Consider the following 11,619-nt stretch of genomic DNA (forward strand, 5'->3'; position numbering starts at 1 on the left):
CCCCATGATCAACCAAAAAGAAAATTATCTTCTTCATACGTATTTATCTTCTTCATACGTAGCAGGTTGTTAGAACTGGGTATTAAGTGTCCCTCGGAAGACCATGTGCTCAAGGCTTATCATCAAGGCTGGTGCTATTGGAAAGTGGTAGAACCTTTAAGAAATGAAGCCTAGTAGAAGAAAGTAAGATCATTAGGGCATGTTTTTGAAAGGGACATCAGGCAACTCTGCCTCTTCCTTTCTGCCTCTTACTACCTGGCTACCATGAGATTAGAAGTGCTCTACACTTGGCTGAGTATGTGATTTAGTGGTATATTGTCTGCATAGCATGCATGAAGCCCTGGGTTTGATTCCTCAGTACCATATACACCGAAAAGGCCAGTAGTGGCACTATGGCTCAAGTGGTAGAATGCTAGCCTTGAGCAAAAGAAGCTCAGGGACAGTGCCCAGGCCCTAAGTTCAAGCCCCAGGACTAGAAAAACAAAAATGTGTCCTACACTCATGATGTTCTATTGCCTTGCCATAGGTCCAAAACATTGGTACCAAGAGACAATCCAGTGAAACCTCTAAAACTATGAGCAAAACAAACCTTTCTTCCTTATAAACTGCATACCTGTCACAGTGACAGAAAGCTGGCTGACAGAGATATATAGAAAGTACCATCCATGCCTTCAGACATTCTCCATTCCCAAGGTATTGCTGGCCACCTGCGGCATAACACACAAAAGTATCCATTAGCTGTCTTCAGAGCCACACCTAATCAGCCTCCACGCCACATCACCCCACTTAGCTAGCCCTGCTGGCACAGCCTCAAGACCAGCTCCTTGGCTGCCTTGTTCCCTGGCTCACCTCCCCTGACATTACCCATTAGGAGATTTTTATAGACCTGGAGAGAGAGACCATCACTGGTTGGCCAATAAACAGTGCAGAAGCACAAAAAAGATTAACCAGTTTGCCCAAAGTCATTGAGGATAAACAAGTTTTTCCTACTTACCTACTAGCTTGTACAAAATGTGCAAAATGAAGGTGAGTGTAGACATTTCATCCACATAGCTGCAAGTACACATCAAGTCTACCTTTCATGGGTGAATTTGTTTGTTTGTGTCAACATTAAATTTTGTTACTAAACAATCTTCTTTTCTCCTTTGTAAAAAAAATCTGTTCTATATCATATACTAATATAAAATGTTGTTGTATTTGGAAAATGTAATTTGGTTTTAATTGTCCTTGGGGGGGGGGTGTTTGTTTGTTTTTGTCAGTCCTGGGGCTTGAACTCAGGGCCTGACTGCTGTTCTCAAGCTCTTTTTGCTCAAGGCTAGTGCTCTACCACTTGGAGCCACAGCTTTTCTTTCTGCTTTCTGGTGGTTAATTGGAGATAAGAATCTCAAGAACTTTCCTTTGAATAGCAATCCTTAGATCTCAGCCTCCTAATTAGCTAGTATTATGGGCATGAGTTACCACCATCCAGCTATCCTGTCTTTTACATTAGGAAGTTGGTACATATTATTTCTAAGATGCTTTAGTGTTGATTCTGTGTTTTTAGATCACAAAAATTATGAGTAATCTTTAGCTTAATGTGTGTTTGCCTATTTTCCAGTTACATAGAAAATGTTCATCTGACTACATTCACTTAATGTTATATCTGTGTTACCCTTTCAGGGTAATTTAATCCAAACATTGTTTTCATAGGTTTGTATAATTACATATCTTTAGACAAAGTCTAGCTTTTTAATTCTCCAAAGATTAACCTTGAGTGCCATCTTGTGGTCAAATGAAGCACTAGCATTAGAAGTTTCTCCTATCCTGATGTATGATAGGAGAAACAATAGGAAAAAAAAGATAGGAGAAACAATATAAACAGAAGTTTTAAAAATCCCTTTTAAGGTAATTTCTGGCTGAGGATGTCTCCATGCTAGAACATATGTCTAGAATTCACAAAGCTCTGAAAAGTAAATCATGATAAGCAAATAAGAATAATTCTGCCAGGCAATTCATTTTGTCTCTGCTTGGATGTTAGAGGCAGAGAGCTTAGAACTTCAAGAAGTGCTCAAATAGTCAGGCACCAGTAACTCATGCCTGTAATCCTAGCAACTCCGGAGGCTGAGATCTGAGGATCGCATCTGAAGCCATCCCTGACAGGAAAGTTTGTGAGACTTTTATCACCACCACCACCACCCCTAAAAAAAAAAAAAGCCAGAAGTGGATCTGTGGTTCAAAGCTCAGGGACAGCACCCAGGCCCTGAGTTCAAGCCTCAGGACCAGCACATATACACACACACAAAGTATTCAGATAGCTCTAAAAGCCCTGTCTTTAGCTTGTTACGCCTATGGTAGCCAGCCATTCCAAATTTCTTCCATTTGTAGGCAAAACTGTCCAGAAAATGAAAGATTATCTCCATTTTATAAGGAAGGTATGCAGAAAAATTTAGATAATAAAAATTAAATTCCTCAAGGTTACGCATTTATGAAGAAAGCTGCAATTCAAACTCAGGCCTGCCAGGTGGTCTGCAGGCCTCTGGAAGGCTTTGGGGCCGGGAGAGGGCAAATCAGAGGATGGGGGGGGGGGGGTGTTACACAGATGCACAGGGCTGGGGCGGGGGTAGGGAGGGCGTATGGGGACATAAATAGGACTGCTCTGGCTTGGGGAGCTGCCCGTTCAGTCTCAGAAAGTATTTCTCCCACTAAGTTTTCAGTTCTTTGGACTTAAAAGAAAAACAAAACACTCTTCGGTTTTGGTCTTTATTTGTGGGTATTTACTTAATCCATTTCTTTCTCTGGCTAGCTCTAAAACTTCACTTTTAGAGTTGTTGCAGCATAGACTTCGGTGGATCCTGGTATGTTACAGACACCATAGCTTAAGGCAGCTTCCCCTGTGTTGCTCCAGAAATAGAGCAGTTTTGATATGAGTCAAAAAATGCATATGGGCCTTTTCTTTTTTTAATCTATGAAAATGGATTCCCTCTTCCCTCTCTCTTTCTCTTCCTCCTTCCTTACCACTCCACCGGCCCTTTCCCTGTCCACCTTCCCCTCCCCTCTTCTTGCTTCCTTTCCCTTTCCTTTTTTTCCTTCACCCCATTCCTCTTCCCTCACTGCCAGAGAAGTATGAGGTGTGGGTTGGTTTAGGCCTTGTCCATTTCCTCCCTAAGGGGAGAGGTCGAGGGGGGCTATATCCCCAAGGGCATATTAGATCATAATTTGCCAGAAGAAAGAAGGAAGCCCTGAAGTCCCACTGGGACTCGGTTCCCAGTCCTGGGTTACTAATGGGCGGGCACAGCAAGAGACAGGAAGTTGTGTGACTCCTGCTCTGTTCTCTGCTACTTTGCAAGAGCACAGTGCTATTTACAATGTCATCATAGCCAAGAACTGACAACTGAGCATTAAAGTTTCCCATTGTATTTTTTTTCCAGCTTTTTCTGCTTATGTGGTGCTGTGGAATCGAACCCAGGGCCTCATGCATGCGAGGCAAGCACTCTACTACTGAGCCACCTTCCCAGCCCAGATATTTTCCTTTTCCTTTTAAGAATGTCCATGGAGGGATGGGAAGGGGAAACAAAGGAGGAGGCTACAATGCTTGATAAGAAATGTACTCATTATCTTGCCCATGTAATTGTAACCTCTCTGTACAGTATTTTCACAATAAAAAAATAAAAATTATAAAAAAAAAGAATGTCCATGGAAATTTGATAGATTTTATGGATTCTATGGAACATATTTCAGTAATATAGTCATTTTCACAACATAGATTCTATCAATCCAGGAATATGGGAAGTTTTCTATCTTCTGGTGTTTGCCTCAGTGTCTTCTTCCAATGTTTCTTAGTTTTTATTGTATAAGTCTTTCACCTCCTTGGTTAAGTTTATTCCTCAATATGTATTCATCTATGTTTTTAGACTATTGTGACTGGCATTGTTTCACGTATTTCTTTCTCAGGATATTGCTTACTGATATAAAAACTACTGGGTTTTTGCCCAAACAGGCTTCTACTTGTAAAGATTATACAAGAATGTATTTTTTATTGTAGTGTTCCTGTTAGCAATTTAAACAGTGATTCAGATGACAAAAAAAATTATGTGTTTTGAGTCAAGCTTTTAGGGTTTTTCAAGTATAGGATTATATCATCTGCAATTAGTAATAATTTAATTCCTTCCTTTCTTTTTAGTATTGCCTTTTATTTCTTTTTCTTACCTTATTACTCTGGCTAAGAATTCAAGCACTATATTGAACAAGAGTGGAGAGAGTTGACACTCTTATCTCATTCCCAATTTTAGAGGACAAGCTTCTAGTTTTCCATATATATATATATATGTGTGTGTGTGTGTGTGTGTGTGTGTGTGTGTGTGTGTGTGTGTGTGTGTGTGTGTGTGTATCCTTGATTTAACATATATATATATATATATATATCATATTTCTGTATCCTCACCCAGCTGATGCCCTTCTTATTGCAATAAAAAATATATTCTAGGCTGGGAAGGTGGCTCAGTGGTAGCATGCTTGCCTTGCATGCATGAGGCCCCAGGTTTGATTCCTCAGCACCACATAAACAGAAAAAGCCAGAAGTAGTGCTGTGGCTCAAGTGGTAAAGTGCTAGCCTTGAGCTGAAGAGCTGAGAGATAGCGCCCAGACCCAGAGTTCAAGCTCTATGACCAACAAAAGACAAAACAAAACAAATAACAACAACAACAAAAACATTCTTACAGTCCTCTTGCCTTCACATTAAAAAAAAACTTAGATTCTCTACATGAGAGAGAACATTCAATATTTGTCTTTCTGTTTGTCTAATTTCACTTAATGTAATAATTTCCAGTTAGTAATATATGTATATATTACTATTTACTCATAGGTTTGTCATGTATAGTCTTTATTATGATGAAACATGATCTTTCTATTCCTAGATTCCTTTGGACTTTTATCATGAAGGGATGTTGACTTTAGTCAAAAGCCTTTCTGTATCTATTCAGAGGATCATGAGGTTTTTGTCCTGGATTTTGATTTGAATATGTTGAACTATCCTTGAATTCCTTGCATGCCTGCAATAACACTAACTTGATCATGGTGTTTTATCTTTTTAATATATTATGAAATTTAGTTTGCAAGTATTTTATTGAGAAATTTTACATCTATGTTCATCAGAGAAATTGGTCTGTAGTTTTCTTTTTCTGTTGTACCTTTATCTGGTTTTGGAATCAAGCTAATACTGGCTTCATAAAATGAGTTTTATAGCTGAGTGCTGATGGCTTATGCCTGTAATCCTAGCTAGTCAAGAGGCTGAGTTCAAAGTCAGCCCAGGCATGGAAAACTGGAAGTGGTACTGTGGTAGAGTGCTAGCTTTGAGTAAAAAAACTCAAGGCTAGCACTCAAGCCCTAAAATCAAGCCTCACAACTGACAACAAAAAAATGAGAAGAGGTTCATAGCATTCTTTCCTTTTACCTTTTATGGAATCCTTTTACCTTTTAAGAAGCCTTACTATTAGTTCTTTAAAACCATGCTAGAATTCAGCATGGAATCCATATAGTCTGATTTTCTGCATTGAGATTCTTTAATATTGTTTTAATCTCACTAGAGATATAGTTGTTTATATCTTCTTGATAGTAGTCCATATATGTTCAAATTTAACCTTCTCTCAATTTTCTAATTTATTAGAATATGTTTTCAAAATATTCCCTCTGGATTTCAGTGTCATTTCTTATAATTATCTCTCTTTTAAAAAATTAATTTGGGATTTGGGTCTTCTCTTTCTTTTGTGTAGTTTGGCCAAGGTTTTATCACCTTGTTTTATCTTTCCAAAGAACCTACTATTTGATTCATTGATCCTTTATATTCTTTTAGTGTTTATTTTACTAATTTCCATCCTTATCTTTATTATTTCTATTCATCACTATTTAGGAGTTTTGCTTGTTCTGGTTTTTTTTAAAAATCAGGTATATTATTAGGTCATTTGAAATGTTTCAACATTTTGTTTTATTTTGTTTTTGTGCTGACACTGGGGCTTGACCTCCGGACCTTATGTTCTCCCTTAGTTTTGTCATTCAAAGCCACACCTCCACTTCTAGCTTTTTGCTGGTTAACTGGAAATAAGGATCTCTTGGATATAACTACTTTGATTGGCTTTATTCAAGTCACAAGTCACAAGTCTTCAAATCTCTAGGATTATAGGTGTTAGCCACCAGTGCCTGGCCTCTGCATTTTTAATGTTGGCACTCACATCTCTAGCCTTCTCTCTTGAAACTGCCTTTTCTGTATCCCAAGGTTCTGGTAAGTTGTGTTTCCTTTAAATTTGGTTCTAGGATTTGTAAAGATATCCTCCCTGATCACTTAAAAGTATGTCATTCAATAGCCATGTATTCATGTATCTTCTCTTGCTACTGATTTCCAGTTTATTCTGTGTGAGCTAATGATGCACAAGATATTATTTCAATTTCTTAATATTTGTTAAAGTTTGCTTTTTGTCCTAAATATGATCTCTTTTGAAGAAATTTCCCTGGGTTACTTTTTGCTTTCTTGATTACTATTCTCTGGGGAAGTACATGTTAAACTAGTATCTACCTATTACCTAATATTAAGCAATCAGAAATGTACCGTGTTTAAAACCCATCATTCAAAGTCCATTTAATTTACTTGATTTATTTTTCTCACTTTTATTTATTTTGTGCACTTCCCAAAACATACTTCCCAAAATTCTTTTGGGAATTAAGATGCTTTCTTCTTGCTTTCTTTGCAGGTTTGCTACCACCAAGTGTCGGCTTGCTAGAGAAAATAGAATGCGTCATGAAGTCAACTATAGAGCTGAAAGTATCTCTGCCTGCCCATCTCTAAGTAAATTACCTTCAGATTGTTTGAGGGTTGTTTGTTTAGAACTAAATTATGATTCATAACAATAAGTTGAAGTTTTCACTCAGCTAAATAAGTTTGAATGTGAGAGTCTTAAAGTATGTGTTCTCCTTTAATGCTTTTTTCAGCTTTTTCTATCAAAATTAATTTAGTAAACCACTCACATCGGAGTTGAAGCTCCAAAAAATTGGGTCTCATACTTTTAAGTATACTACCCTTTTTAATTGGTTAAAATGCAACTTAAAATTTAAAACTAAGTTCCAAAATGTTAAAAATAATAATAATGAGTAGTTCTATGTATGTATATGTATTCGTGCCTGACTGACTTCCCAGTCCATCTGAGTGAATCAGTCTAATGCAGGTGCTAATAGATTTTAGACTCCCAGACATGTAGCTTTCCAGACCCTCTTTTCCTGAGTCCACTTACCTATCACACCTGAATAATTTTTAGTTTCTCTAGTAAATCCCTCACTTTTTTTTTCTTGGTTGTACAGGGGGTTTGAACTCAGGACCTTGCACTTGCTAGGCAGGTAATTCTGCCACTAAGCCATGCCTTGGGCTCTTAAAACTCTCGTGATTTTGTTACTTATTAGGCTCTGTTTGCCTAACTGAGCACAAACTAGTAAACAGGTATGACTAGAAAGAAATTCTTTGGCAGTACCTAAATCATATAAATCAAGACAAAATTTATTATTACTTTTTACTATCCAAATTATTCTAAGATTAAAATCAAACAAATTCTAAAGTAGAGACTCTGTATGATACAACTTGAGTAAGACCTAGAAAATAGGCAATTAGATGGTGAACCCTTATAATTCATTTTGTTAAAACAACATCGAAGCCCCTGCCTTTTTACTGTTATGTTTATGGACATCTTTCCCTAAAATAAAAGTCAGTGAGTATGTGGCAGATATAAATCAAATGAATGAATTAGCTAAGAATGAAAAGATTCAGCAGAAAGTGACATTGAAATTTTTCTCAATGGTTATTTGAATTTCTCAAGGTTACTTGAAATCACTTAGATGATTGTCAGCATTCCAAGACCAGTGCTTAACCACATCACTGTCCATCATTTTTTCCTGCTAAATCCATTCACTTTCTCTTTTATTTCCCACCACAGGCTCTACATCGGAATCAGCTAGTGCCATTAAGTCTTTTGAAGCAGGGGAGCAAGAGACTGAAGATGACTTGGAAGACTTTGATGAGACATGGGAAGAGGAAGTACAGAATCTTGTTGACTGGAGTGCTGCTCTAGATGCAGGTTCTTTAGATTGAGAATGGAACTCCAGGGTATAAAAAACGAACAGTTCTAACCACAGCCCAGCTTCTTGTAGCAACTTGGGTTCTTGTTTTAAGTTGGTCTTACCTTGATTTTAGAAAAATACACATCAGTACATATGTTGCTCTGCTTTTTGTTGTTGTTATTGTTGTTGTCATGGGGCTTGAACTCAGGGTCTGGGGGGCACTGTCCCTGTCCCTGAGCTTCTTTGTGCTCAAGGCTGGCACTCCACCACTTGAGTCACAGCTCCGCTTCTAGTGTTTGAGTGGCTAATTGGAGAGAAGAGTCTCGGGGGGGGGGGGGACTTTTCTGCTCAGGCTGGCTTCGAACAACGATTTTCAAATCTCAGCCTCCTGAGTAGCTAGGATTTACAGGCATGAGCTACTAGTACTGGGCTGCTCTGTGCAATTTTTTTGAAGTCTAAATCATTTGTTTGGAACTCAGCCCAGCTAGGGGTAGTTGCTGTTGCATCCCCACTGGTGGTATCATTATTATTATTATATACTCCCTCAGTCGAGTGGCAGCAGGAGAGTTGGGAGGGGGCTGTGTCAAAAGGGTGCTGGGCCAGAAGGGAGTTGAGGGTTGGGTCAAGAGGGGAGCAGGGGAGTTCAGAGCTCCTAACCAAGCACAGGGTTCTGTACATTTTTCTATCCCTGCCTGTCCTCATCTCTTCCATACTACACGGAGGAGAGGCTGCCATCCACTAAGGTTTCCTTGACCTTGACCAGCTCTGCCCTCGTATGCTTACAGCTTTATCACCTCCCTGCTCCCAATGAACCCTCAGACTCAGCCTGCCAACATCTCTTCGGCAGTATGACTCCGCCTTTGGCCCTGACGCTCTGCTTCTGTCCACGCTATATGTCACTCATATTTCCCCAGGTTCATTTATTAATATCCAACCGTCATTTGCCCTCTACTTCTTTAGTTTGCTTTGCTTTTGTACCCATGCTATTCATATTCCATGAACATCTGCTAGGATTAGCAATAAGTTCCATGTTGTCCCAACTCAACTAGACTATTGTCCATCTCACACTAGAATTATTGATTTCTATGCCCTCAGAGAGATTTAGACCTTTCTGCCCATAGATATACCCTAATAAATACCATACATACCTACAGACATGACTGTAGATCTAGAAATGGGTATCTCATTTCTAGACTAACAGATTTGAGCTTAGGAGAAAGAAAGAAAGAAAGAAAGAAAGAAAGAAAGAAAGAAAGAAAGAAAGAAAGAAAGAAAGAAAGAAAGAAAGAAAGAAAGAAAGAAAGAAAGAAAGAAAGAAAGAGAGAGAGAGAAAAGAAGGAAGGAAGGAGGGAGGGAGGGAGGGAAGGAAGGAAGGAAGAAGGAAGGAAGGGGCTGGGAAGGTGGTTCAGTGGTAGAGTGCTTGCCTTGCATGCATGAGGCCCTGGGTTCGATTCCTCAGCACCACATAAGCAGAAAAAGCTGGAAGGGGCACTGTGGCTCAAGTGGTAGAGTGCTAGTTTGACTTGAAGAACTGAAGGACAGTGCCCAGGCTCAGAGTTCAGGCCCCAGTACCGACAAAGAGAGAGAGAGAGAGAGAGAGAGAGAGAGAGAGAGAGAGAGAGAGAGGGAGGGAGGGAGGGAGGGGGGAGGGAGGGAGGGAGGAAGGAAAATACCCTACTAGTCTCTGGGTACTTCCCTGGCTAACTAAAGTTATCTTAAATCTGCCTTGGTGAGTTCCGACATCACTAAGTGCATCGTGAGTATTTTCTCCATGTGTGTGTTTAGGAAATAAGAGTATTGTAAGTTCAATACTATAGCTTGTGTATCCTCATAATGTATGAAGTTTTTGTAATACGTAGATGAGATTATATCTTGCTCTCATGACATCTCTCACCTTCCTAAAATTCTTCAGAGAGAAAAGAAGATTCTTCAAAGCAGCTGTGCCTAATAGATAATGTCCACACCGTGAAGTCCCTTCATGCTTCAGCCCTTACCCACACCTCCACCACAGCTCTGCATCTGTGTACCTTTGTCTTGTTGGGCTGCTGTAAAGAAAATGCCACAAACAGAAGAGCTTAGAGAAAATGGAGATGGACATTTGACAGATCTGGACATTTAGAAGTCCCAGCTCAAGATGAAGGCAGACTCAGTGTCTAATGAGATCTCACTTCTGGGTCCATAAAGAGCTATTTCTGGATAACCTTCCTGGCCCAGGGGCTGGGGGGGGGGGGTAAGGGAGGATTTTTTTCTTTTTAAGATTACAAAATCCATTTATGAGGACTCTATCCCACAACCTAATAACTTCCCAAAGACTTCATTTCCAAATACTATCAATTTGCAATGGAGATTTTAACGAACGTAAACCGCTGCATTGAGTTGGTGCTCTCCCACAAGTACCATGCGCTTCCCTGCCTTTGTTCAGTGTTTGTCTCCACTTAGAACACTTTTCCCCATCTGTATTTGGCCAAATCCTGTTCGCCTCCTAAACTCTACTGCATCAGCCCCCACAACATTTTCTCTATATAACCCCCATGCTAGGCAAAGTCTCACTATGTAACTCAGACTGGCCTTCAACTCTAGTCTTCCTGTCTCTGTCTTCTGGGTGCTGGGATTACTACCAGGTACCACCATTGCTGACTTTTCTTTTTTCTTCTTTCATTTTTGGTGCAGGTCCTGGGGCTTGAACTCAGGACGTAGGCATTATCCCTGAGCTTATTTTGCTTAAGGCTCACACTCTACCACTTGGGTCACACTGCTATTCCAGATTTTTCTGAGGTTTGTTAGAGATGAGTCTCAAGGATGTTACTTCCCCGGCTGGCTCTGAACCATAATCCTCAGATCTCAGCCTCTTAAACAGCTGGGATTATAGGTGTGCACCACAGATGCCTAGCTTTGCTTGTCCTTTGACCATCTATAAAGTCTATAGTGACGTCTTCTTTCTTTTCCTCATCAAGTAGGGGCTTAATAATTTCAACACTTTTCTAAAATTAAAAAAAATCTAACCTAGTTTTGGTTTTACTTATTTTCTTTATTGTTTCTATTTTCTTGCTTCCCATTTTATTTTTTATTCCTTCACTTATGGTTACTTTGAATTCAGCTTATCCTCCCCTTTGCCCCCATCCCCAGTGATTTGAAACCTTCTTCGTTTCTTTTTTTAAAAAAATATTTTATTGTAAAGTGCTGTAGAGAGGGGTTACAGTTACATGAGTAAGGCAATGAGTATTATTCTTGTTGAGCATTGTTGCTCCTTCCCTTGTTGTTTTCCCACTATCCCTTCCCTCCCCCACTTCTCTTACTCCTCCCTCCCACGCTGAAGTTGTAAAGTTCATTTCCAATATACTGTCTTGTGAGCATCATTGTTGCAATGGGTCATCCCATGTCCTTGTTTCAGTGGTTCTTTATTTCCCCTTCCCCTCCCCAAATTAGACAAATGTATGTACAAGATGCAGGGTACCAAAATCAAGTACAGTGACAACAGGGGATATGTGAGGAACATACAAAAGAAACAAAAAAATCACATAGTACATCTAAAACAACAGCAACAAA

The 11,619-nt window shown here is 39.4% G+C and overlaps 1 protein-coding gene across 1 annotated transcript in view; it reads left to right on the top strand.

Moving 5' to 3' along the window:
• The window catches only part of LOC138808651 (ubiquitin-conjugating enzyme E2 U-like), a 60,060-nt gene extending 51,688 nt beyond the window's left edge, over positions 1 to 8,372 (top strand). Inside the window, exons 9-10 of the mRNA XM_069994910.1 lie at positions 6,720 to 6,814; positions 7,950 to 8,372. Coding sequence (XP_069851011.1) covers positions 6,720 to 6,814; positions 7,950 to 8,104 — 250 coding nt within the window. The 3' untranslated portion in view covers positions 8,105 to 8,372. The remainder of the gene's footprint in view (positions 1 to 6,719; positions 6,815 to 7,949) is intronic.
• Positions 8,373 to 11,619: the final 3,247 nt, after the last annotated feature.

This window comes from Dipodomys merriami, unplaced genomic scaffold (genome assembly GCF_024711535.1).
Source record: "Dipodomys merriami isolate MVZ:Mamm:240054 unplaced genomic scaffold, mDipMer1.0.p SCAF_464, whole genome shotgun sequence".
Taxonomy (NCBI): domain Eukaryota; kingdom Metazoa; phylum Chordata; class Mammalia; order Rodentia; family Heteromyidae; genus Dipodomys; species Dipodomys merriami.